We start from the raw sequence: 27,739 nt of genomic DNA, 5'->3' as shown, positions 1-27,739 counted from the left end.
GAGGAACTTCCTGGCATCACTCCGGGATGCAATCTAGGTCAGAAGCGTATTTGTTAATGGCTTCTTCCGAGAGGGCCCCCAAGGCAGCCTATTAGGCAGAGGGAGGGCTGACAGGAGAGAGAAGCATTTCCAGATAGGAAAACCCAACCCCCTTCCTCATCGGGAGGGTCCAAAGGGGGCTGCATGAGAATGCAAAGATGGTCAAACCTTCATTTTTTTCAATCCAAAGGGAGAATTGCATTCGCCTTCTACCTACAGCCGATTTGCAGCCTGAAGAACCAACTCCCAGGGTGAATGGAATTTTCCAGAGTGGTCGGCTCAGCCGATGGACAGTCCAGGCCCGGAGACTGAGCGCAGCTTCTTCCTCTTGGTCAGCAGGGGCCACCCATCACACGGCCAAGGACACTCTGTCTCTGAGGGCCCCTTGCCACTTGACAGGTCACTTGAAGGGACCTCAGAGGCCTCTGAGTGATAGGCAGCTCATGATGACATTTGCCTGCCCCCTCTTCCACCCACTTACAAACCATGCAGGCTGCAAAGAAGACACACCACCACTGTGGCTATCAAGCCATAGCAGGTTCTTTTAGCGTAAATTAAATATTCTCTGAGGGACGTTGGGACTTGTACACATTGCACATTAGTACAGGCTTGTTTCTGAGCCAGCGGTGTCCCCAGTTCGAAAACATGCTTAGAGATTCAGCATCGCAGGAGTAAAGAGAGCATTTTGCAGAGACAACTCACTGAAAATCGGTTTATTATTATCTCATTTCAAAGATTGTTAGGGCGAAGAGGGCAATCATGGGAGACACTGTGCAGTGTGAATGTGAGTGAGGTTTAGGCCCATCCTACATGACCATATACTCTAGATCAGTGTTTCTCAACCTGGGGTCGGGACCTCTGGAGGGGTCGTGAGGGGATGTCAGAGGGGTCGCCAAAGCCCATCAGAAATAACAGTATTTTCTGTTGGACATGAGGGTTCTGTGTAGGAAGTTTGGCCCAATTCATTGGTGTGGTTCAGAATGCTCTTTGATTGTAGGTGAACTATACATCCCTGCAACTACAACGCCTAAATGACAAGGCCTCCCCCCCCCCCCCCCCAAGCTTCACCAGTGTTCACATTTGGGCATATTGAGTATCCATGCCAAGTTTGGTCCAGCTCCATCGTTTGAATTCATAGTGCTTTCTGGATGTAGGTGAACTAGAACTCCAAAACTCAAGGTCAATGCCCACAAAATCCTTCCAGTATGTTCTGTTGGTCACAGGAGTTCTGTGTGCCAAGTTTGGTTCAATTCCATTGTTGGTGGAGTTCAGAATGCTCTTTGATTGTGGGTGAACTATGAACCCCAGCAACTACAACTCCCAAATGACAAAATCAACACTACCACCCCAACCCATCGGTATTCAAATTTGGGTGTATCGGGTATTTGTGCAAAACTTGGTCCAGTGATTGAAAATACATCCTGGATATCAGATTCATAACAGTAGCAAAATTACAGTTGTGAAGTAGCAATGAAAATAATTTTATGGTTGGGGATCACCACAACATGAGGAACTGTATTAAGGGGTCGTGGCATTAGGAAGGTTGAGAAACACTGCTCTAGATGATCAAAGCAGATAATCCACATAATCTGCTTTGAAATTGATGATATGAGTCTACACTGCCATTTAATCCATTTCAAAGCAGATAATCTGGGACCAGATACTGGGATATAGAGCTGTGTAGAAGAGGCCCCCTGGTGGTGCAGTTGGTTAAACTGCTGAGCTGCTGAACTTGCTGACCGAAAGGTTGGTGGTTCAAATCCTGGGAATGGGGTGAGCTCCTGCTGTTAGCCCCAGCTTCTACGAACCTAGCAGTTCAAAAACATGCAAATGTGAGATCAATAGGTACCGCTTCTGTGGGAAAGTAACGGCGCTATGTGCAGTGACACTGGCCACATGACTTTGGAGGTGTCTACGGACAACGCCAGCTCTTCGTCTTAGAATTGGAGATGAGCAGCACCTCTCAGTCAGATATGACTAGACTTAATGTCAAGGGAAACCTTTACCTTTACCTTAGAAGGGGACTGGGAGCTTTCCATGAGAAAGGACTGATGAGGGCCAATTGGGAACTTTGACACTGTACTCTATGGGGAGTGAGTAAGGACTCAGGGGTAGAAAACCAATGTTTTCCCCTGCGCGATCTTCATTAGCGACTTTTGCAGAGCTGTAGTAACTTAGGGAAATAAAGTTCAATTTCCAAGACTTCTTGTGAGTGGGTCTGGATTTGCTGAAGGGGTTCTGGAGGCGGGGCTGTCCTTGCCCCTCCCCCACAGCCCCCTTCCCCCACAAAAGCCTGACTTTGTCCCATTGTCCTCTGGCACCCGGGCCTCTGTGGAGCCATTGTTGGGCACATAAAGGGCCTGTGTCTGTCTTGCTCCGGGCGAGGCTCTGCCAGCCAAGCCTTCGGGGATAAAGGATGCCATAGAGAGAGGAGCACAAGGCCCCCCTTTTTGGGATGGGTGGGGCCGCACCTGGAGGGGAAGATCCACCCCAAAGGGACAACTCCTTTGCCTGGAAATCATAGAATCATAGAGTTGGAAGAGACCTAATGGGCCATCCAGTCCAACCCCCTGCCAAGAAGCAGGAATATTGCATTCAAAGCACCCACGACAGATGGCTATCCAGCCTCTATTTAAAAGCTTCCAAAGAAGGAGCCTCTACCACACTCTGGGGCAGAGAGTTCCACTGCTGAACAGCTCTCACAGTCAGGAAGTTTTTCCTAATGTCCAGATGGAATCTCCTTTCTTGTAGTTGCTCCCTCCTCCCTCTGACTTCTTCTCACATACTTATACATGGCTATCATGTCTCCTCTCAACCTTCTCTTCTTCAGGCTAAACATGCCCAGCTCTTTAAGTCGCTCCTCATAGGGCTTGTGCTCCAGACCCTTGATCATTTTAGTCATCCTCCTTTGGACACATTCCAGCTTGTCAACATCTCTCTTCAATTGTGGTGCCCAGACACCACATGGGCCATCTAATCCAAATGTCATAGAATCATAGAGTTGGAAGAGACGACATGGGCCATCTAGTCCAATCCAGAATGGAAAAGCACAATCAAAGCAGTTTCAACAGATGGCCATCCAGTTTCTGTTTAAAAGTTTCCAAGGTAGGATATTCCACCAGACTCTTAGGCAGAGAGTTCCACTGCTGAACAGCTCTTACAGTCAGGAAGTTCTTCCTAATGTCCAGGTGGAATCTCCGCTTCTGCAATTTGGACCAATTTCTCCAAGTCCTAGTTTCCATGGCAGCAGGACACAAGCCTGCTCTCTCTTCATTATGACATTCTTTCACATATTTATACATGGCTCTCATATCTCCTATTAGTCTTCTCTTCTGAGGCTAAACATACCTAACTCTTTGACCCTTTCAGTCGCTCTCCTCTGGACTCCTTCCAGCTGTCAGTATCTCTTTTAAACTGTGGTTCCCAGAATTGGACACAGTGTGATTCCAGGTAAAGAGGTCTAACTAAAGCAGACCAGACATGGGCAAACTTCGGCACTCCAGGTGTTTTGGACTTCAACTCCTAAAATTCCTAACAGCCGATAGGCGGTGATGTATATCTACATTTATACTTGGCTTCTATGGAAATGAGTAAACAGATATGGGACTTTGGGAATTTTTATGTCTTTGAAAAAAGCTCAGAAGATAAGAAGGTCATTCTGTGCTTGGCTAGGTTTGCTTTACCAGCCAGAGAAAATAATTCACGACAATGGAAGGGAGCAACTTTGACAACTCAGCACACAGGCTTTAAAAATGGGGATATCTGTTTTGAAAATATAGGGAGGTGTAAAATCTCATGAGGCCCCTTCTGCACTATTATATAATCCAGATTGGATTATAAGAGTCTATATAGCCATATAATCCAGTTCAAAGCAGATAGGTTGCTGTGAGTTTTCTGAGTTGTATGGCCATGTTCCAGAAGCATTCTGTGTGTTATTGTTTATATGTAAGTTATATTAATTGTACTGTTTTATTTGCTTGCTTTATTTTATTTTATTTTATTTGTCGTGTCAGGGAAACCAGTCAATTATATTACATTTCTAACAGAACAAAGCAAACAAACAGACAAAATACAAAATGTGTGATTTGGTAATTGATTAAATGTCCTTTGACCAGTATCTGGCCACTTGGAGTGCTTCTGGTGTTGCTGCAAGAAGGTCCTCCATTGTGCATGTGGCAGGGCTCGGGTTGCATTGCAGCAGGTGGTCAGTGGTTTGCTCTTCTCCATACTTGCATGTCGAGGATTCCACTTTGTAGCCCCATTTCTGAAGGTTGGCTCTGCATCTCATGGTGCCAGAGCTCAGTCTGTTCAGTGCCTTCCAAGTCGCCCAGTCCTCTGTGTGCCCAGGGGGAGTCTCTCATCTGGTATCAGCCATTGGTTGAGGTTCTGGGTTTGAGCCTGCCACTTTTGGACTCTCGCTTGCTGAGGTGTTCTAGTGAGTGTCTCTGTAGATCTTAGAAAACTAGTTCTAGATTTAAGTCGTTGACGTGTTGGTTGATACCCAAACAGGGGATGAGCTGGAGATGTCTCTGCTTTGGTCCTTTCAGTATTGGCTGCTACTTCCCGGCGGATGTCAGGTGGCGCAATACCGGCTAAGCAGTGTAATTTCTCCAGTGGTGTAGGGCGCAGACACCCCGTGATAATGCGGCATGCCTCATTAAGAGCCACATCCACTGTTTTAGGGTGGTGAGATGTGTTCCACACTGGGCATGCATACTCAGCAGCAGAGTAGCACAGCGCAAGGGTAGATGTCTTCACTTGTATCTGGTTGTGATCCCCAGGTTGTGCCAGTCAGCTTTTGTATGATATTGTTTCTAGCACCCACTTTTTGCTTGATGTTCAGGCAGTGCTTCTTGTAGGTAAGAGCATGGTCCAGAGTGACTCCCAGGTATTTGGGTGTGCTGCAATGCTCCAGTGGGGTTCCTCCCCAGGTGATCTTCAGAGCTCGGGATGCTTCTCTGTTCTTGAGATGAAAGGCACATGTTGTGTTTTAGATGGGTTGGGGATCAGCTGGTTTTCCCTATAATAGGCAGTAAGAGCACCTACAGCACCTTTGCTTGCTGTTTTGTTTTTACTGATGTGTTGTTGGGCTTGGCCTCATGTAAGCCACCCCAAGTCCCCTTGGGGAGATGGTGGCGGGGTATAAATAAAGTTTTATTTATTTATTATTATTATTATTATTATTATTATTCTGACCTGACATTTATGGGAGGCATCATTAGAGGTTATGAGGTCTGTTGGAAACTGTCTGTCTGAGGTCCAACAGACCTCACAACTTCTGAGGATCCCTGCCACAGATGCAGGTGAAATGTCAGGAGAGAATGCTTCTGGAACATGGCCATACAGCCCAGAAAACTCACAACAACCCAATGATTCCAGCCATGAAAGCCTTCGACAATTCAAAGCAGATAATCTGGATTTTATATGGCAGTGTAGAAGGAGGCCTCAAATACACAATTTGAAATTGAAAGGTCAGACCAGTCGCCTCCTCTCCTTCTCCCTCCAAGTGAGACTTAAGCAGCTCCCCCCCGCCCCCCCGGCCTTTCTCTCCTCCTTGCTCCCTCCTTCTCTCCTTCTTGGGTCATTTATTCTGGCCTCACTCCTGGCCTCAGCCTCATAAACAACGCCACTCCACCCCTCCATTAGCCTGGCCTCGCTGTCCTCTTGGGTGGACAATCCCTGGCATTGTCTGCAAGGGAGGCTCTGAGAAGGGATGGACTCCAATGGTGCCTCCCCACCCCCACCTCAAAAAAAGAAGTTTCTTCTCTCACTGGACAAGACTTCAAGTTTTGCGCCTGGTTTTTACATTCCAAAACAAAATGTTTTGGTGTTTTTTTAGCAACCCTTTCATACTGTATTTTGTTTTGCTCTGATGCAGAATGAGATTGCACTAGATCAGGCACAGGCGCTCCAGGTGTTTTGGACTTCAACTCCCATCATTCATAACAGCATCAGGCCCCTTCCTTTTCCCCCTCAGCCACCTAAGCCTGCACTTGATGGACTTTTGGGGGTCTTTTCTATGATAAGCGTTGGATGTTTGGATTTGTTTGTTTCTTCATGTCAGGAGTGACTTGGGAAACTGCAAGTTGCTTCTGGTGTGAGAGAACTGGCGGTCTGTGAGGACGTTGCCCAGGGGACGCCTGGATATTTTGATGTTTTATCATCCTTGTAGGAGGCTTCTCTCATGTCCCCATATGGGAAGCTGGAGCTGATAGAGGGAGCTCATCCGCCTCTCCCCGGATTCGAACCTGCGGCCTGTCGGTCTTCAGCCCTGCCGGCACAGGGGTTTAACCTACTGCGCCACAGGAGGCTCCTATTCCAGCCATGAAAGCCTTCGACAATACATTGGGGTTTGTTTGTTTTTTCGTGTCAGGAGTGACTTGAGAAACTGCAAGTCACTTCTGGTGTGAGAGAACTGGCGGTCTGCAAGGACATTGCCCAGGGGATGTTTGATGTTCGACCATCCTTGTAGGAGGCTTTTCTCATGTCCCCATATGGGGAGCTGGAGCTGACAGAGGGAGCTCAACCCACTCTCTCTGGATTCGAACCAGTCCTGCAGGCAGAAGGGTTTAACCCATTGCATCACTGAGTTATATGAGTTGGGATTTTGGCCTGCATCAATAGGAGCATAGTGTCTAGGTCCAGGGAAGTAATGCTACCCCTTTATTCCGCCTTGGTTAGACCACACCTGGAATATTGTGTCCAATTCTGGGCACCACAACTCAAGAGAGATATTGACAAGCTGGAATGTGTCCAGAGGAGGGCGACTAAAATGATCAAGGGTCTGGAGAACAAGCCCTATGAGGAGCGGCTTAAGGAGCTGGGCATGTTTAGCCTGAAGAAGAGAAGGCTGAGAAGAGATATGATAGCCATGTATAAATATGTGAGAGGAAGCCACAGGGAGGAGGGAGCAAGCTTGTTTTCTGCTTCCTTGGAGACTAGGACACAATGGAACAATGGCTTCAAACTACAAGAGAGGAGATTCCATCTGAACATGAGGAAGAACTTCCTGGCTGTGAGAGCCGTTCAGCAGTGGAACTCTCTGCCCCGGAGTGTGGTGGAGGCTCCTTTTTTGGAAGCTTCTAAACAGAGGCTGGATGGCCATCTGTCAGGGGTGATTTGAATGCAATATTCCTGCTTCTTGGCAGGGGGTTGGACTGGATGGCCCATGAGGTCTCTTCCAACTCTGATTCTATGAGTCTACATTGCCATATAATCCAGTTCAGTGTGGATTTTATACAGCTGTGTGGAAGGGGCGAGAGAGAGGGAGGACAAACTTAACGAGAGCCCACTTGCTCTGATGCGCGCGCATCTTCGCGTTCCCGCAATTGGGGAGGGGGCGTGTTTGGGGGCGTGGCGAGGGCGCTGGGGGCGGTCCCTTTAAGGGGCTTGGCTGCCACCCCAGGGCCCTTTTCTTGGCCGTGGGACTGCGGAGCCCAGGCAGTCAGCACAGCAGCCAGGCAGATTGACAGGCAGGACTTTCTGAGGAGAGGAAGGCGGCAAGGGATTCACGCCCCAGAAGAGATGGGTGAGTTTTCCGACCCCTGCAACGCCCCCCACCCTGAAAGGAGGGCTGACAGCCAGAGCTTTTGGAAGATTGAGCCTCTCAGAACAGAAGCTGCTTGCAGGCATGGGCAAACTTCAGTTTAAGCGGCTGAGGGGGAAAAGGAAGGGGACCGAGGCTGTTGGGAATGATGGGAGTTGGAATCCAAAATACCTGGAGGGCCCAAGTTGGCTCAAGCCTGCTCTAGAGGTTTATGGCTGCTTCTGTCAATTACCTTATTATTATTATTATTATTATTATTATTATTATTATTATTTATATTCTGCTCTATCTCCCTAAAGGGACTCAGGGCAGATTCCAAACATAAAAGGCAAACATTCAATGCATTTGAACATTAGGAAAAACTTCCTGACTGTGAGAGCCATTCAGCAGTGGAACTCTCTGCCGTGGAGTGTGGTGGAGGCTCCTTCTTTGAAACGTTTTAAACAGAGGCTGGATGGTCATCTGTCTGGGATGCTTTGAATGCGATTTCCCAGTTACTTGGCAGAATGGGGTTGGACTGGATGGCCCATGAGGTCTCTTCCAATTCTCGGATTCAATTATTCTACTAGCCGTCCCCTGCCACGTGTTGCTGTGGCCCACATGGGGATTCTGTGTGCCCAATTCTATCGTTGCTGGGGTTCAGAATGCTCTGTGATTGTAGGTGAACTATAAGTCCCAGCAACTACAACTCCCACGGGCATCACCACCAGGAAACACAGTATTTTTTTTTTTTTGGTATTGGGGGTTCTGTGTGGGAAGTTTGGACCAATTCTATCATTGGTGGGGTTCAGAATGCTCTCTGATTGTAGGTGAACTATAAGTCCCAGCAACTACAACTCCCAAATGTGAAGATTCTATTTTCCCCAAACTCCACCAGTGTTCACATTTGGGCATATTGAGTATTCTTGTAGCGTTTGGTCCAGATCCATCATTGTTTGAGTTCACAGTGATCTCTGGATGTAGGTGAACTACAATTCCAAAACCAAAGGACACTGCCCACCAAACCCTTCTAGTGTATTCTGTTGGTCACAGGAGTCCTGTGTACCACGTTTGGTTCAATTCCATCACTGGTGGAGTTCAGAATGCTCTTTGATTGTAAGTAAACTATAAATCCCAGCAACTACAAAATGACAAAATCAGATTTTTGAGTGATGGTCACTACTTGGGTTAATAGGTGTCTTGTGTCCAAATTTGGTGTCAATTCATCCAGTGGTTTTTGAGTTCTGTTAATCCCACAAACGAACTTTACATTTTTATTTATATAGATGAAATACCTTCTGAATTCCAAGGCCCCAAGTTTGCCCATGCCTACTCTATCCTCTACAAACCCCAGGATTGAATAGCTGTAATCCATAGCAGTCAAAGAACTGTGGTTGGGCAGAAGGAAAATAGACACAAGCCAAACGTGTGGGTTTAGCCCTGTTTGCATTATTATTTCCCTCTCTTCTATGTTTTGCTTAAGAGCCAAGAAAGAGCAAGAAAAGGGAGAGGAATGCCGATCTTCTCATGCGCTAGGCATGCACGGCCCACCCATCCAAACACATCCTTCATTCAAATATCAACAATACATCAGGGAAGGCTTCTGGACATTAGGAAGAACTTCCTGACTGTGAGAGCTGTTCAGCCGTGGAACTCTCTGCCCCAGAGTGTGGTGGAGGCTCCTTCTTTGGAGGCTTTTAAACAGAGGCTGGATTTCATAGAACCACAGAATTGCAAAATAATAATAATAATAATAATAATAATAATAATAATAATCTTTATACCCCGCCACCATATCCCCCAACGTGGACTTGGGGCGGCTTACATTATGCCAAGCCCAAACAATAAATTACCACAAGAGACCACATGGGTCCTCTAGTCCAATCCAGAACTTCTTCAGGCTAAATATGCCCAGCTCTTTAAGCTGCTCCTCATAGGGCTTGTTCTCCAGACCCTTGATCATTTTAGTCACCCTTCTCTGGACACATTCCAGCTTGTCAATATCTCTCTTCAGTTGTTGTGCCCAGAGACCACATGGGCCAACTAGTCCAAATGTCATAGAATTGGAAGAGACCACATGGGCCATCTAGTTCAATCCAGAATGGAACTGCACAATCAAAGCAGCTCCAACAGATGGCCATCCCATCTCTGTTTAAAAGTTTCCAAGGAAGGATCTTCCACCAGACTCTGCTGAACAGCTCTCACAATCAGGAAGTTCTTCCTAATGTTCAGATGAAATCTTCTCTCTTGTAATTTGAACCCATGGCTCTGAGTCCTAGTTTCCAGAGTAGCAGAACACAGAGCTGTTGAGCAGTGGAACTCTCTGCCCCAGAGTGTAGTGGAGGCTCCTTCTTTGGAAGCTTTTAAACAGAGGCTGGATGGCCATCTGTCGGGGATGCTTTGAATGAAAATGTCCTGCTTCTTGGCAGAATGGGGTTGGTCTGGATCTTCCATGAGGTCTCTTCCAACTCTAGGATTCTATGATTCTAAGACTGTGGATTTCTTTCTGGGACATGTGAACCTGGCAATGAGCAGCCCACACTGAAATGATAGCAGCTCTGTGGGGCAAAAGAAGGGGTGCTTCTGCTACTTAATTCCATCTCTCCTGGAACCAGTGCAAAGATGTAGGAGCCTCTTGCAAAGACCCCTCCTCAGCAGCGGAAGAGAGGTCCAGAGCCCAGGAACAACTCCTGTTTCCTTGGCAACCAGAGGCAGGAGCATCATCGGGAAGAGAGGAGGCTCAGTGGGCTGGAGGGGTTGCTGGTGGGTAGAAGGTAGGGAGGGTGGCATTGGGTGGCATAGGGGATCCTGCCTGGCACACAGGTGGGAGCACATGTGGAATCCCAGCTGGCAGGTCCCTCTGCTTTGTAAGAAAGCGGTTTTCCTGGCTTTACGGTTCCAGCATAGTCTTCAGACTATCTCCCTGTGCATATGCAAATAGATGGGAGAGTGACCAGCTCGGCAGCAAACTCTGGCCCCCTCCATGCAGCTGGGTAAATGTTTTCCCTTGACGTTAAGTCCAGTCGTGTCCAACTCCGGGGGTTGGTGCTCATCTCCATTTCTAGGAGCCAGTGTTGTCCGTAGACACCTCCAGGGTCATGTGGCCGGCATGACTGCATGGAGCACTGTTACCTTCCCACCAGAGTGGTACCTATTGATCTATTCACATTTGCATGTTTTCGAACTGCTAGGTTGGCAGAAGCTGGGGCTAACAGTAGGAGCTCACCCCGCTCCCCGGTTTCGAACCTGTGACCTTTTGGTCAGCAAGTTCAGCAGCTCAGCAGTTTAACCCACTGTACTACCAGGGGCTCCTATGAAATTCATATTGAACTGAATTATATAGCAGTGTGGACTTAGATAATCCAGTTCCAAGTAGCTAATGAGCCCCCGGTGGCACAGTGGGTTAAACCCCTGTGCCGGCAGGACTGAAGACCGACAAGTCGCAGGTTCGAATCCGGGGAGAGGTGGTGAGCTCCCTCTATCAGCTCCAGCTCCTCATGCGGGGACATGAGAAAAGCCTCCCACAAGGATGATAAAAACATCAAATCATCCGGGTGTCCCCTGGGCAACGTCCTTGCAGACGGCCAATTCTCTCACACCAGGAGTCACTCCTGACACGACAAAAAATCTCCATAATATCAATACCTATTGATATTATGAGTTATATGGCTGTGTGGAAGAGCCCTCTGTTGCATGGCACCATGTCATCAACAACAACAATGCAACACTTTATTTATATTCCGCTCTATCTCCTCGAGGGGACTCAGAGCAGATTTCAATATACACAGATAGGCAAGCATTCAATGCCTCGAATACAGTGGAATAATAATGACACACAAATACATAGAACAAAGGTAAAGGCTTCCCCTTTCATCTCCAGCTTCTGGAGGTAGTGCTCAACTCTGGCCATGGGGAGGTGCTCTTGTTCCATTTCCGAGCCAAGGAGCCTGGTGTCCATAGACACCTCCTGGTTGTGTTGACGGCATGGCTGCATGGGTACCTTGTTGTTGTTGTTGTTGTTTTAAAAGGTATTGTATTTGTTGTAGTTCCTGTTTTGAACATAACATCTCCCTTGTTTAGATTTCTGGTCTTTGCATAGGCTACTTTTTGCTTTTGAAGTTTACTATCTTCGTCCACTTGTTCCAATGTGTCTGTGGTCCCTTCCACATTGTCATATAATCCAGATTATCACAGCAGGTAATCCACATTATCTGCTTTGAACCAGATTATATGAGTCTACACTGCCATATGGAGCCCCTGATGGTGCAATGGGTTAAAATCTTGTGCTGGCAGGACTGCTAACCAAAAAAAATGGTGGTTTGAATCCATGGAGCGGGGTGAGCTCCCACCTGTCAGCTCCAGCTTCCCATGTGGGGATATGAGAGAAGCCTCCCACAGGATGGTAAAACATCCAGGCATCCCCTGGGCAACATCCTTGCAGATTGCCAATTCTCTCACACTAGAAGCGACTTGCAGTTACTCAAGTCGCTCCTGACGCACACAAAAATTGCCATATAACTCAACTGGATTGTATATGGAAGTGTAGAAAGGGCCTATCTGTGTGTTTACAGCTGCAGTCCAACATAGTGTAGGATAAATAAGAGGGGCTGTCTTTCAGGCTTTCAAAGATCCAGCCCCACCAGATTCTGCTCAAGGGGGGAGCTGTTTGTTGGTGGGAGGTGGCCAGGGAGAGGAGGCGGCGGGGGGGGGGGGGGATGACTCCCCCTCCCCCTGCTGCTTGTGCCTATTGTTTAGCCTGGGAGCACAAGGCCTGGGATTGTGTGCAAACAAGGGGCTCTTTCTTTGATCTGTGCCAACAAATCTCTCTTCTCCTCCCCCCCCCCATCTCCACCACCACCCCCTCTGCCTCCTAGACCCCCCCTTCCTCCTCTTGCTGCTGGGTGCAGCGTTCTGAGTGTGTCCTTTGGTGTGCAACAGGATGGCAGCAACTTGGCTAAAGGGATAGGCACCTGACTGACCCATCTAGAGCATCCCTCCCCACACACATTTTGTCACCCCAGTGTTGAGGCTTAGGGAGTCCCTAGTGTCTTCCTCCCAATTAGATACTAGATACAGGAGATCTAAACTACAGCTTTATTACTGGCCAGAGTAAAACTGAGGGTGAACAGCAAAGGAAAAAAAATGTGCCACCAGATCTGAGTCGCAGCTTGGTACTTTTATAGTCCAAAACAAAATAATAATAATAATGATGATAATAATAATAATAATAATAGGTAAAAGGTAAAGGTTTTCCCCTTTATATCAAATGTAGTCGTGTCCGATTCTGGGGGGTGGTGCTCATCTCTATTTCTAAGCCAAAGAACTGGCATTGTCCATAGACACCTCCAAGGTCATGTGGCCAGCATGACTGTATGGAGCACCATTACCTTCCTGCCGAAGCGGTACCTATTGATCTACCTATTGGCTGGCATGACTTCATGGATCGCTGTTACCTTATCGCCGGAGCGGTACCTATTGCTCTACCCACATTTGCCTTTCAAACTGCTAGATTGGCAGAAGCTAGGGCTAACAGTGGGAGCTCACCCTATTCCCCAGATTTGAACTACTGATCTTTCAGTCAACAAGTTAAGCAGCTCAGGGGTTTAACCCACTATGCCACCAGGGCCTCCAATAATAATAATAATAATAATAATAATAATAATAATAATAATAATATATTTGTATCCTGCCCTACCTCCCTGAGAGGACTCAAAAACATGTGCTTGCAAAGCCTTTTCCCCATTCACACATCTTATGGGCACCTCTTATCCATATCTCCCTCTCTCTTCCTCTCCTGCGCTTCCCCTCCCTTCTCTTCAGGTCAAAACTTTTACCTCTCTCTCAGTTGCCTATCTAAGACTCCTACTGAGCTCTGTTTTGTCTAGCAGAGACTGGCAGAGTGAACTTAGATCTATGTATTGTCGAAGGCTTTCATGGCCGGAATCACTGGGTTGTTGTAGGTTTTTTCGGGCTATATGGCCATGGTCTAGTGGCATTCTCTCCTGACATTTCACCTGCATCTATGGCAAGCATCCTCAGAGGTAGTGAGGTCTGTTGGAACTAGAAAAAAGGGTTTATATATCTGTGGAATGACCAGGGTGAGAGAAAGGACTCTTGTCTGCTGGAGCTAGGTGTGAATGTTTCAACTGATCACCTTGATTAGCATATAATGGCCTGACAGTACCTCTCAACAAAAGTTTGCTCCAGGCACTGTCAGGCCATTATATGCTAATCAAGGTGATCAGTTGAAACATTCACACCTAGCTCCAGCAGACAAGAGTTCTTTGTCTCACCCTGGTCATTCCACAGATATATAAACCCTTTTTCCTAGTTCCAACAGACCTCACTACCTCTGAGGATGCTTGCCATAGATGCAGGCGAAACGTCAGGTGAGAATGCCTCTAGACCATGGCCGTATAGCCCGAAAAAACTTACAACAACTCATTGAACTTAGATCCTCTTTTCAAATCTTCTTATTCTCCCCTTCCTTTTGTCTCAATCTTCCTTTTCACTTTCTTAAAACTTTATTCTTAAATTCACAATTCTAACATTTCATCCTCTTCACCAGGAAGTGTAAATCCTGCCCAGCAAAATCAGCGTTCAAGTGGAAGCCCCCGGCCCAAGGAGGCTCCCGTGTGTGAATGCAAAGTGGAGCTGGCCAGGAACTGATCACAGATCCTCCTCTGAAGCAGAGAGAGTTATTGGTGGAGAGGTTGGAGTGGGGTCTAATGCTTTTAGGACCCCAATGGGCATATGGATCTCGGGGGCCTCTCTGCCTTTCCAGAGAGCCCCAAACAAAAATTTGCTGCACCAAACATTTCTCAATAGGGTTTGCATATGTGAATACTGTGGGGTGTAAACGGTCTGCATTTCAGGACTGTGTTTTATGTAATGCTTGTAAGAACCCCGGGTGAAGAAGGCAAGACACAAAGGGAGAGGGGCAAGCAGAGTCCAGCAGGCAAACAAGGGAAGGCAGAGGAGTCAACAGATGAAGGGACAGAGTAAGTGTCCCATGATGCTTCCCGTGCAAAAGTGGGCCACAGTGGAGACATCTCTTACAATGGGATCAGCTCATAGAGTGACTATGTATTGTCGAAGGCTTTCATGGCCGGAATTACTGGGTTGTTGTAGGTTTTTTCGGGCTATATGGCCATGTTCTGGAGGCATTTCTCGTGATGTTTCACCTGCATCTATGGCAAGCATCCTCAGAGGTAGTGAGGTCTGTTCCAACAGTTCCAACTAGTTCCAACAGACCTCACTACCTCTGAGGATTCTTGCCATAGTCAGGAGAAATGCCTCTAGAACATGGCCATATAGCCCGAAAAAACCTACAACAACTCATAGAGTGACTCCTTCTTGTATTTACATTGTTGGCGGTGGGCACATGGGCATCGCATGAGGTCAGCTGAGGCTGCCTTGGCTCCCAGCCCAGGACAGCGGTGGCCAAGGAGCCAAGCACAAGCCAGTGGTCCCCACCTTGGGCCCACCCCCTAACCCTCTCAGATGCCACAGTCTTGGAGGGGAAACAAACCCAGCCTCAAGCCTGTAGTGGTGACTTGTGCCCTGCTTGAGAGGCGGAGAGGAGAGGGGTGCCCCCCTCCATGAGTGAAGACGCAAAGAGTCCATCCATTGTTTGGAGCCTGTCCCCTCTTGTCTCTGGGCAGCTCGGCCCTCCCCGGCAGATAGGAGAGCAATGAGCTTATCCTCCCAGAACAAACCCCCTCTTGTCCTCCATGGTGCCAACGAGAGATCAGCACAGGCTGCCGCCTTGACCCCTGACCCCCTCCTTTTTCAGATGGGCTCATTCTCTGGGAGTGAGAAAAACACTCCAGGAGGAGGCGGGTCGGCAAAGGGCCAAAGATGGGGAGAACCACCTTATTGGGGAATCTGAGCTGTTAGGCTCAAAAATATCTCTCAGTTGGGGTGATTCCACCATAAATCTAGCAAAGTACCAGAAGTAAACTTCATAACCAGCACAAACTTAGACGCCGTTTGGTGAAACTGGGATAAGCTTCTATTCTTGTAGAGTCAGAACTTTAAGTTCAAAAATATTTATTGAAGTAAAAGAAATACATTCTAGATAGAAAAGGTCTTGGAGCTAACTAGCCTAATAAATCTCATCCTCTAAAGCAGTGTTTCTCAACCTTCCCAATGCTGCGATCCCTTAATACAGTTCCTCATGTTGTGGTGACCCCCAACCATAAAATTATTTTTGTTGCTACTTCGTAACAGTCATGTTACTACTGTTATGAATCATAATGTAAATATCTGATATGCAGGATGTATTTTCATTCACTGGACCAAATTTTCCACAAATACCTGATATGCCCAAATTTGAATACTGGTGGGGTTGAGGGGGGGGGGGGTGTTGAGCTTGTCATTTGGGAATTATAGTTGCTGGGATTTATAGTTCACCTACGATCAAAGATCATTCTCACCAACGATTGAATGGAATCAAATTTGGCACACAACAGAGAATACAAAAAGGGTTTGGTGGGCATCGACCTTGCGTTTTGGAGTTGTAGTTTACCTACATCCAAAAGCACTATGGACTCAAACAGTGATGGATCTGGTCCAAACTTGGCAAGAATATTCAACATGCCCAAATGTGAACACTGGTAGCGGCTTGGGAAAAATAGACCTTGACACTTGGGTGTTGTAATTGCTGGGATTTATACAGTAGTTTGCTTACAATCAAAGAGAATTCTGAACCCCACCAACAATAGAATTGGGCCAGATTTCCCACACAGAACCCCCATGACCAAAAGAAAATACTGTGTTTTCTCATGGTCTTTGATGACCCTTCTAACATGCCCTTGTGACACCCCCCCCCCCAGGGGTCCCAACCCCCAGGTTGAGAAACACTGCTCTAAAGAAAGGGAAAAAGTGAAAAAGAAATCCAAGCAGCCACATTTTGCCTAAAGAGGGAGGCAAAATGCGTCCTCACTGGAAGGAAGAAAAGATAGAAGAGATATGGTCAATGCAGGGCAATAAAACTTAAAAGAGGAAGTTTCCTCACAGAGATTCCATTCCTACATATTCAAAAGGGAGAGGAGGCAGTGGCTAGCAGGAGGAGGAAAGACAAAGCCCTTTTGGGAAACATGCATAGGGATGTGGTGGGGGAGGAATCCCTCAGCTAATCCTATCTCTAGTCTAGCTACTCATTGAGAACTGGAGACTTGATTACACAAGAGACGTACAGTCCAGGGATGAAACCCAACACACCTGAACCCCAGAACCAGGCTTATGGGCAATGTCGTACCCATAAACAGCAAGCAATCACACAATACAGGACCCAGGTTGTGAGGGCAAGGTGCCACTGCTGCTTCTCTTAAACTCTCCTTCCCTTTGCTCCCCTGGGACTGGCCATCTTGTGGCTTCCTTAGTGGCTCTTCCCAGAATCCCCTCCTTGCCAAAGCAGGTCCAGCTAATGCTGCCCCTTTGGTGACCCTCCTTTGACTTGGTACTTTACTGCTGTTTTATTGTGTGAGTTATCTGGTTGGAGCACTGTGATGGATGGAAAAGGATGCAGGTAAGTGAGGAAGTGGATAAATGCATCTCCTGAGAGTTCATTCTGCAGGAACTGAGCAGATGCCTCCTTTGAACAGCTGGATTCTATCTTCAGAAACACTGGGTCATATTGAGGGCACTGCAGGTTACAGCCCTGTAATGTTTTCTTTCCCTTCCTCTCCAATCAGGTGTAGTTTTATCTCACTCCACTGTTTCTGGATCTTTCCATTTCCTGTCATTTCTATTCGTCCACACCTTTGGAAGCATAGGTTTTCCCTTGTGGATCAGTTCTCAGTTTCCTTCTCTGTCTCTTTCTCCTTCCCTCTCTGCTCTGTGCAGGTTTGCTAGACTGCTGCGCCAGGTGCCTTGTTGGGGCCCCCGTTGCCTCTCTGGTAGCCACTGGCTTGTGTTTCCTGGGAGTGGCCCTCTTTTGCGGCTGTGGACATGAAGCACTCACAGGCACAGAGCATCTGATCGAGACCTACTTCTCCAAAAACTACCAGGACTATGAGTACCTGGTGGATGTGTGAGTATTCCCCTACTCCTTCCACAGTCAGGGGCCAGTCCTTGAGATGACTGGCTCAATCACGTGCAGAAAGCACTGGAACCCTATTGTGTATGTTGCACGGTTGGGATGGGGTTGGGTTCCTCAGAGTGCACAATATGCTCAACACATGTCACAAGGACTCGGCAACCCTCCCTGCCAAGCTTGAGGGAGGGTTTAGAGCCTAAGGTGTCAGAGCAAGGGGAACCCTTCTGTTTTGGTCAGGTTTCCTACCAAGTCAGAATGGGGTTGGTGACTCTGCTTTGGAGAAGGTCCTCCTTGATTCAAGCAGGATGAGCCAAACATCGGAAGGCTGGGATAGATTGGCCTGATCTCTTGGGCCATCTAAAATCCCTCTGCTGTGGCGTGACTTGACGCTATTGGGGAATCTGAGCTGTTAGGCTCAAAAATAACCCTCAGTTGGGGTGATTCCACCATAAATATCGCAGAGTACCAGAAGTAAACTTCATAACCAGCAGAAACTTATGTGAGATGAGCTAGGATAAGCTTCTACTCTTAAGTAGCACAGGAGTCCCAACTTTAAGTTCAAAATAATTCATTAAAGTAAAAGAAAAAACATTCTTGATAGAAAAGGTCTTGGAATTAAGTATTTATTTATTAATTAATTATTTACTGCATTTATATACTGCCTTTCTCAGCCCAAAGGCAACTCAGGGTGGTTCACAATTGGCAACAATTTGATGCCTCAATAATTATAAACAAATAAAACAAAGTATTGTCGAAGGCTTTCATGGCCAGAATCACTGGGTTGTTGTAGGTTATTTTGGGCTATATGGCCATGTTCTAGAGGCATTCTCTCCTGATGTTTCGCCTGCATCTATGGCAAGCATCCTCAGAGGTAGGTACCTCTGAGGATGCTTGCCATAGATGCAGGCGAAATGTCAAGGGAGAATGCCTCTAGAACATGGTCATATAGCCCGAAAAAAACCTACAACAACCCAAATAAAACAATCATAAAATACTATTAAAAACATTTAGCATAAAATATAAGAATATAAAAACCATACGAAGCCATAAAAACATTGTTGTGACTGTCTACTTGTCAAGTCATTATTCAATTGCATTGTCAAGTCGTTCCATGATTTTGCATAATTATGCCGCATTTGGGAAGAACTAGCTTACTAAATCTCATCTTCTAGAGAGATAAAGGAATAAAAAGTCCATGCAGCTACATTTTGCCTAGAGAAAGGCAAAATGTGCATCCTCGTACATAGAAAGAAAAGTAGAAGAGGCTGGAAAATGGTGGAGACAACATGGTCAACCCCAGGACAATATAAATACCTTTCAAAAGGAAATTCCATCACAGAATTCCATTTCGACATTATCAAAGGGGAGGAGGCAGAGTAAAGACAAAGTTTTTTGGGGGGAAAACATGCATAGGAATGTGGGGTGGAGGGATCCCTCAGCCTAATCCTATCTCTAGCCTAGCTATACATTGAGGTCTGGAAACTTGATGACACAAGAGACTTGTAGAGTCCAGGAATGAAACCCAACACAAACATCAGAAGGCAGGGATAGATTGGCCTGACCTCTCAGCCTATCTAAAATCCCACTACTGTGGCATGACTTGAGGCTAAAGAAGCAGGGTTTGATCCCCCTTTTGCTGCCTGCCAGGAATTTGTCTGAGAAGCTCTTGCACGTGGTTTGCTGCTTGTCGGAAGCCTAACTAGGGAAGGTGACAACCTAGCGCCCTTCTCTCCCTTATCTCCCTTTTCTTGCCCCTCTGCAGGATCCATGACTTCCAGTACGCCATTTACGGTGTCGCCGGCTTCTTCTTCCTCTTTGGAGCCCTCCTGCTGGCCGAAGGCTTTTACACCACGGGCGCTGTCAGGCAGATCTTTGGCGACTACAAGACCACCATCTGTGGCAAGGGCCTGAGCGCTACGGTAACAGGGGGCCAGAAGGGGAGGGGTTCCAGAGGACACCGGCAAGCTCACTCTATGGAGCTGCTCTGTCAGTGTCTGGGAAAGTGGCTAGGACATCCTGACAAGGTGATCTCATCTGCCTGCCCCTATCCCCCTTGTTCCTTTCCAGCTACCCAACACCATCACAACCCTTGGCACCACGAGGGGCATGAGACTGCAGCCCTGTCCAGAGCAGCCTCGCAGAGCAGCCCACCGAAGGGAGGGCCTCCCTGAAAGAAAATGACACTGTAGAGGCTACCCCTCCCTTGCGCCGCTGCTCCAATCCCTTGCCTTTTCCTTCCTCCCTCCCTCCCTCCCTCTGTTTAGACCAGGTGTATCCCTTATTCCCATTCCATTAGAGCCCATGCCCCTTGTCTTTACTGTTTCATTCACTCCTCTGCTTTTCCACCCCCACCCCCAATTGTGCCAACCCCTGTTTTGATGTCCCCTTGCTTACTTTGTCTTGGGGAATCAGAGCTATTAGGCTAAAAAAATAACCCTCAGTTGTCAAAAAATCCATGCAGCTACCTTTTGCCTAAAGAGGGAGGCAAAATGCGTCCCCACTGGTAGGAAGAAAAGATAGAAGATACAATGGTTGAGATCACATGGTTCACCCAGGGCAATAAGACTTAAAAGAGGAAGGTCTCTCACAGAGATTCCATTCCTACATCTTCAAGATGGAGCAGGCAGTGGCTAACAGGAGGAGGAAAGACAAACGCCTTTGGGAACCATGCATAGGAATGTGGGGAAGGAATCCCTTAGCCTAATCCTATCTCTAGTCTAGCTACTCATTGAGGATTGGAGACTTGATAACACAAGAGACTTGTACCGCCCAGGGATGAAACCCAACACTTAGTAATGGCCACCTTTGTCCAAAGAAATGAGGGGCTGTATCCAAATATGTCCCTGGAGCCAGAGCAGAGCCAGGCAGCAGCTATCCACCCTTACTGACCAGGATGAGCCCAGTTTCCTCCAGGGAAATATATTCACCTTTTTAGAGCCAAAGTAGATGTGGCAAAAGAGAAGCAGTTGCAAACCAAACGTAAGCATCTGACACCTCAATTTGGACTACCTATGTGACCTGTGGAGGTGTTTAAATGACAGGCAAGCCCCCACCTCCATATAACTGACTTGTGTGGCTTTGTGGGCTTCCTCTGCAAAGGCAGGAGAACCTGAAGCCGGTTTGCCCCAACCAGATCCATAGAACAAGTTGGGACAGTCCCCGAGCAGTGAACTGTGCTGTTAGAAAAACGGACTTTGCCTGTGACTCAAATGGGCATTTCTGAGCATGTCCCCTTTGTCCCGAAAGCCCTTGTGCTGCTGATGTAAAATGCCTGGATGCTTCAGTTACATTCCCTCAGCTGGAGAGGACAGGAGTGTCCTACATTATTTCCTCACCAGAAATAATCTAGCCAGTTTTCAATGGTGTGTTCCACATATGGACTGTGAGAAGGAAATATCCAAGTTCCTCCTCAGCCAAAGAGAGAGCAGAGCAGGAGGGTTTGGGTTGCTTTGGAGTTTTTGTTTGTTTGGTTGGTTGGTTTGTTTGGTTTTTTGTGTGGTCAAGACTAAATCTCGCACTCCCCTCCTTGGATTTTCAGCAATAGAGAACACTGGGCCAATCCCTTCAGCAGAGATTGGTCTCAGAAATGCCCATTTAAATCAGAATCCAACCCTTCTCCCAGAAACCAAGGCAGGGCCAAGCAGCATGCCATTTTCTTTCAGGATCCAATCATTTGTGCACCGCTTGGGTCGGGTGCTCCACGTCAGGCTCCCATCCATGTCCTCTAAGTCACACACACAACCTGGGCCACTATCCACACTTTGGAGGCATCCGAGGCATGCTCCATGAGGGCTATGAGCAAATGCCCAGTTGTATGAGGGAGTGGGGCTAGAAACAGCCATGTATCTTGCAGATCTCCATTAACAGAAGGTGCCTCTCTTTGACCATCTGGCCCATTCAAAAACCACAGCCCGCACAATCCAAATGTGCTCCTCAGACTCATCTTTAGCACCAGATGGATGTCCTCGTGGGCATCCTCTCTGTGCTGGTGGCTCAAAGCCCCAGCAACTGACCTGGGCACAAACTTTGCACTCTGAATCCTGGGTGGATTTGTCAACCACTTCAGGTGTGTGATCCCAGGAAGACATACACTTCCAGAACTCCTCCATTGATGAATTTAGCAAAAGGCCTTGGGCTGCCTTTATGAGTTGGTGCTCTCTGTGGCATCTCTGCTTAGCCTTTCAATATGACAATTGGCCAGAAGTGCCTCGTTGCCTCTCCGCAATGGGATGGGGCTTTCCGACATCCCTTCGGCCTGCAGATAGGTCTCCAGTCTCATGCTCCCGTGGCAGAAGGTGCCCGCCAGCCCATTCACGGCTCTGCCCCATCTCCCTCGTTTCAGTTTGTGGGCATTACCTACGCCTTGGCCGTCCTCTGGCTCCTGGTGCTGTCCTGCTCCGCGGTGCCTGTCTACATCTACTTCAACACCTGGACGACGTGCAACTCCATCGCCAACCCCAGCAAGACTGCTGCCGGCATTGGCAACCTCTGCACTGATGCCAGGATGTACGGTGAGTGGGGCACCGTTGGAACCTCCTAGACTCTGAGCCTTTCTTTAGGGCCAAAGTCCTGGAGATGGACCTAAACATGAACCATGAAGCAGTCTGTTCCAGTGTGGAAAAGATGGGATGGACTGGGCTGGAAGCAGTGGGAAATGTATACTGTCAGGTGGATGCTGGTATTTGGCCAGAAGGCAAATAGGCAAGGGCCACAGACAGGCAAAGGACCAGTGTTTTTCCAAACATGGCTTGATCCAGCGCATGGTCCCCTTCTGTCCCTTCACGTCCCATAAAACATCCATGCCACATGGGTGGAGCAGGAGGACTCTGCTGTGAAGGTGCCCCCCTTCTGCCCAGCCTCATTTTAGTTTGGATTTTCTTCCCTCTCACTTTCAAAAAACAGGAGTTTTGCCCTGGAATGCCTCCCCAGGAAGAGTCTGTGGCCAGAGCCTCCTCTCCGTCTGCAAGACATCTGAGGCAAGTTCCTATTTTCTCTTGAACTTTTCATGCAAACAGAGGAGGAATAAACAACTGGGCCCAATCCTCAGGGCCAACCCAGATACAGGCACTGAGGGTGGTGGTGATGGGACCAGTAATAGCATTACCTGCTCTCACTTTGGCCACAGGAGCAACAGTGCACTCAGTGCCAGGATGGAGGAGATGGGAAATGTGGGATGAGGCCATACTTTGAGGGCGGGCTCCAGGGCTGCTCTCCTCCTTATGCTGGGCTCCATCTGGGGCTGAACCCTCCACCATGACTCCCTCTCTCAGTCCTTGCCTTCCATCAAAGGCCCAGGACCAATGTTTGTGTCATTTCTCTGCAGTTCCAGATGACTTTCCACCTGTTTATTGCTGCCTTTGTGGGAGCTGCAATCACTCTGGTGGCCCTGGTAAGGCTGGCCTTGAGCAGCAATAGCAACGTTCTGTTGGGCGAGTGGGCTTATTAACAAAATACTCTTCTCATAAACGTACAGCAGAGTAATTTATCAGTAGTAGCATGACCCAGCAACAGTATCCCAAAGTGATAAAAAGAACAAAAACACACAGACCAATGTTATCTCTTCCTTAGGAGGCTTTTCTTTGTAGTAAAATAAAAGAGTTGCATAATTTACAATAACAATGTTTCCACAAGACAAATGAAGTTCTTTATACTTCCTTCTTTGCTTCCACGCTGGGCTTCTTTCTCATGTAGATAAACAGCTTTGCTCTCAGAGAGCCTCTTCTCATGCTGAACTTACATAGGAGCTTCACACAGAAGCCTTTTACACAGCAGCCAGCACACTGGAGCTTCACACACGAGGCCTTCAACCTGGGACTTCCATGCTGGGCTTCGTTCTTATGTAGAACTGAAGCTTCTCATACCAGATTTTCTCACACAGAGGCTTCTCTCACAGACTAAGACCTACCTCACACTATGAGGCCTTCTCAGAGACTGAGACCTTTCTCCCACTGAGGTTTACCTCAGACTGATGTCTACTAAGCTACAGGCACACCTGCTTGTATAGAACTGCAGCTTTTGCTGAGTCATTGCATCCATTAACCCTTTCAGTGCTTGAGTCACATTTTTGTAATTAATAATACCTAGTTAATTTTTAATTTTTAACCCGGAGCACTTTCACCAAAGCTTCTCACACACTGAGGTTTACCTCACACATCTCAGGATGACACTAGCTTGGGCCCACTGACTCTATCAGGCTTCCGCCTACTAACTCTTTCAGTGCTTGACTCACATTTTTGTAATTAATAATACCTAGTTAATTTTTAATTTTTAACCCGGAGCACTTTCACCAAAGCTTCTCACACACTGAGGTTTACCTCACACCTCTCAGGATGACACTAGCTTGGGCCCACTGACTCTAACAGGCTTCGGCCTAGTAACTCTTTCAGTGTTTGACTCACATTTTTGTAATTAAAACTACCTAGTTAATTTTTAATTTTTAACCTGGAGCACTTTCACCAAAGCTTCTCACACACTGAGGTTCACCTCACACCTCTCAGGACGACACTAGCTTGGGCCCACTGACTCTTAACAGGCTTCGGCCTACTAACTCTTTCAGTGCTTGACTCACATTTTTGTAATTAAAAATACCTAGTTAATTTTTAATATTTCTGACACGTTCATCATCTCGTTCATCATCTATTGCTAGATCTGAGATGGGAGGGGTCACTGGGGTCCAATGGCGTGGGCCATTTCCGTAGACCATTTCTCTCACCTCAAGCTCCTTGAGCCACCAGACTAAAGGCTGAGAGGATGGCACCAAGGGAACAACATTTGAAAAGCAACCAGCCAACAAATTGCCTCAGCATGTAACCCAGGCTGGCTGTTAGGAATTGTGGGAGTTGAAGTCCAAAACCCCTGGAGGGCCAAAGTTTGCCCATGCCTGATGTAACCCTAACATGCAAAGACAGAGGGTGCATGCCATGGTTTCTCGTGATATCTCTTGTTTTCTCTCCTTCCAGCTCACTTTCATCATTGCCGCCACCTACAACTTTGCAGTCCTGAAGCTGATGGGTCGGGGCACAAAGTTCTAAGCAGCGAGGGAGAGGCACCGTCGCCGCCATTGCAAGATGCTCTCCCCTCCTCTAACTGCCAGGCTTTAACCCGAGACGGCTGCTCCTCCTCCGCGCCAAGTCTCCTCCTTTAACGCCGCTGCCTGACTCCCCATTTCCCCCCTTTTCCCCTCTAGAAGTTGTTTGGAGCGGAGCGAGCAAACGCAAAGGGAGACTCCATGCACCCCAAACACACACCTCTCCAGGGCGGATGGACTGTTGCTCCGTGACCCCTTGGCTCTCTCTCTGTCTTGGCCTCACAGCGGCCCAGGGCACCAAAATGATTCCCAGATAGCAAGACAGCGGGTCTGTTTCCTTATTCCTCTCCAGAGAAACCCCATCTGTTATGGGCCGAGGCCGTCCCTGGCTCAGAGAGAGAAGGGCATGAGCTCAAGAAGAAAGAAGAACTGGACATTGCTGGTCACTGCTTGGGTCAGCTGAGGGTAGGGGGTTGGAGCAAGGATCTTTCCACGATGGGAAGAGAGCACTGACCCCAACCAACCTAAGGCCAACGGGAGCTCCTTCTCCAACCAAAAGCAGGAAGGAGCTTGGAGACCTCTGTCTCATAGTTGTGGAAGGTTGTCCTTTTCTTCACACATTGAGCAGGGAAGAGCCAAAACATTCCTCTCAGGTACCCAAGGCTGCCATTACTAACCTGTTGGGCACAAACTGGTCTTCCCAAAGGAAGGGCTCAGCCATAACCAGCTATTTTTGAGCTTGCAGCACGAGAGGCTCCTTTGCCAAAGCGTCCTCCTTTTTGAGGGGCTCTCCTTGCCTTGTGCCTTCCCCTCTTCTGTTGGGACCTTCACAATGGTGCTCTTCTCTCCCTTTGCGTATACCTTTTGCAGTAACACTGTAATGTCTTACTCTTCCTGATGCCATGTTCATCATGAGGGCTCGTCCCCAGCCTGCCCCACTGACTTGGAGCTTCGTTCGCTGCACAAATTGTCTAGAATGGGAGAGTCGCAGGAGGAATTACAAGAACTAGAGCAGGCATGGGCAAACTTTGGCCCTCTAGTTGTTTTGGACTTCAACTCCCACAATTCCTAACAGCCGGTAGGCTGTTAGGAATTGTGGGAGTTGAAGTCCAAAACATCTGGAGGGCCATAGTTTGCCCGTGCTTGAATTAGAGGGTCCTCGTCTTGCATTCCATAATTCCCTTTTGGTAGAAAATTCGTCCTGCTGGTTGCATAGGGTTTATTTACTGGCACAACCAAAATCCTATGGAGCAACATCAACCATAGGTTTCCAAAGAGGGAGGCAGGTTGAAGAGGTACAGTGTGAATCAGGGAGGAATACTGAGGCCATCCATGCACACAGGGACCAAGAATGCGGGCAGCAGATTGGGACCTATGGGAGTGGGGAGGCAAGGATCCTGTCCAGATTGGGGACCACAAGGGACACCCTCCATCCCTTTCTCTATCACTTTAGTTTCAGTTAACACATAACCAGAACCTATGCTCCCCACCCCTTTCCTCCCCAACTCCCCTCCTTCTCCAGGAAATAAATACAAGGAGAAAAGAAGTAATTAATAAGCTGAAAGTCTTCACTCGTGATCTTGAATTTCAACTTTTTTTTTAACCAAACATAAGGGATTGTGTTTTTAGAGACTTACCTTACAAGGTGTATTTTATAAAAATTAAAGGAAATAAAAGTTTAGAATGTTCTGAATGAGAACCAGTTCTTCTTGCCGTTCCTCCCAGAGTGTTTTGTTGCCTGTGTTTGTGTCCAGGATTAGCTCAGGCCCCTTCCACCTCCTGCCCCATTGAAAAGGGAGGGGAATTGGGTTGACTGGGGGCTTAGACATGACCTAAACCTTCAGAGCAGAAGTTTTCAAACTAGGGGTCAGGACCCCTGGGGGGTCACGAGGGGGTGTCAGAAGGGTCACCAAAAACGACCAGAAAACATAGTATTTTCTGTTGGTCATGGGAGTTCAGTGTGCCAAGTTTGGTTCAATTCCATCATTGACCGAGTTCAGAATGCTCTTTGAGTGGAGGTGAATGATAAATCCCAGCAACTACAACTCCAAAATGTCAAGGTCTATTTTCCCCAAACTCCACCAGTGTTCACACCAGTGTTCACACTTACCTCTCTGCCTGTTTGCTGTTCCAAATGGTTCCCCAGATGAATGTGTTTCAGCTCTGAGAAATACAGCACCCCCCCCCTTTCAACAGCCCACAGAACAGTAGAGAAAGTGCAGTGGTGTTGTTTGCATTGCATGTATGGGATGTTTGACTAATACCTGCTATGAGGAGGAAGACGGCATGACTTTCTTTGAAGGGTAGCAGGAGTTTGAGGGTGAGTGGGGGAGAGGAAAAAACTCTCAAACTTGTTGGAAACATAAATGCCAAATGTGGTGTGGAAGGGATGGCCATTTGACCAGAGGAAAAACGAATCTGTTTGAATGAGTTTAATCTTCCTTAATCGACCTGGGGGTCGGAACTCCTGGAGGTCATGAGGGAGTGTCAGAGGGAACTCAAAAGACCATCAGAAAACACAATATTTTCTGTTGGTCACAGGGGTTCTGTGTGGGAACTTTGGCCCAATTATATCTTTGTTGGGGTTCAGAATGTTCTCTGGTTGTAGTTTAACTATAAATCCCAGCAAGTACAACTCCCACGTGTCAAGGTCTACTTCCCCCAAACTCTACCACTGTTCATATTTGGGCATATTGAGCATTCATGCCAAGTTCAGTCCAGATCCATCATTCCTTGAGTCCACAGTGCTCTCTGGATGTAGGTGAACTACAACTCCAAAACTCAAGGTCAATCCCAACAAACCCTTTTAGTATTTTCTGTTGGTCATGGGAGTTCTCTTTGCTAAGTTTGATTCAATTTCATCATTGACTGAGTTCAGAATGCTCTTTGAGTGGAGGTAAACAATAAATCCCAGCAACCACAACTCCCAAATGTCAAGGTCTATTTTCCCTAAACCCCACCAGTGTTCACATTTGGGCACATTTGAATATTTGGGCCAAGTTTGAAGTGATTCCACCATAAATATAGCAGAAGTAAATTTCACAACCAGCAGAAACTTGCAAAGCGGCGGAGGAGACAGTGATTAGCAGGAGGAGTAAAGATAAAG

At 47.5% G+C, this 27,739-nt stretch overlaps 1 protein-coding gene across 2 annotated transcripts; it reads left to right on the top strand.

The window, feature by feature from the left end:
• Positions 1–7,436: 7,436 nt before the first annotated feature.
• On the top strand, positions 7,437–26,332 carry PLP1 (proteolipid protein 1). Of its 2 annotated transcripts, none has more exons than XM_067471586.1 (7): positions 7,437–7,567; positions 17,414–17,600; positions 19,369–19,630; positions 21,949–22,117; positions 22,509–22,582; positions 22,930–22,995; positions 24,566–26,332. In XM_067471586.1, the coding sequence occupies exons 1-7, from the start codon at positions 7,564–7,566 to the stop codon at positions 24,635–24,637; spliced, it is 834 nt and encodes a 277-aa protein (XP_067327687.1). In that variant the 5' UTR covers positions 7,437–7,563; the 3' UTR covers positions 24,638–26,332. The 2 variants fall into 2 exon arrangements, with proteins under 2 accessions (XP_067327687.1, XP_067327688.1); XM_067471587.1 differs by having other exon boundaries at positions 7,438–7,567; positions 19,369–19,525.
• The last annotated feature ends 1,407 nt before the right edge of the window (positions 26,333–27,739 follow it).

The sequence above is a fragment of the Anolis sagrei genome, chromosome 10 (assembly GCF_037176765.1).
Source record: "Anolis sagrei isolate rAnoSag1 chromosome 10, rAnoSag1.mat, whole genome shotgun sequence".
In the NCBI taxonomy this organism is placed as follows: Eukaryota; Metazoa; Chordata; class Lepidosauria; order Squamata; family Dactyloidae; genus Anolis; species Anolis sagrei.
Note: the sequence above shows the minus strand (reverse complement) of the source record. Positions and strands in the feature narration are given on the sequence as shown.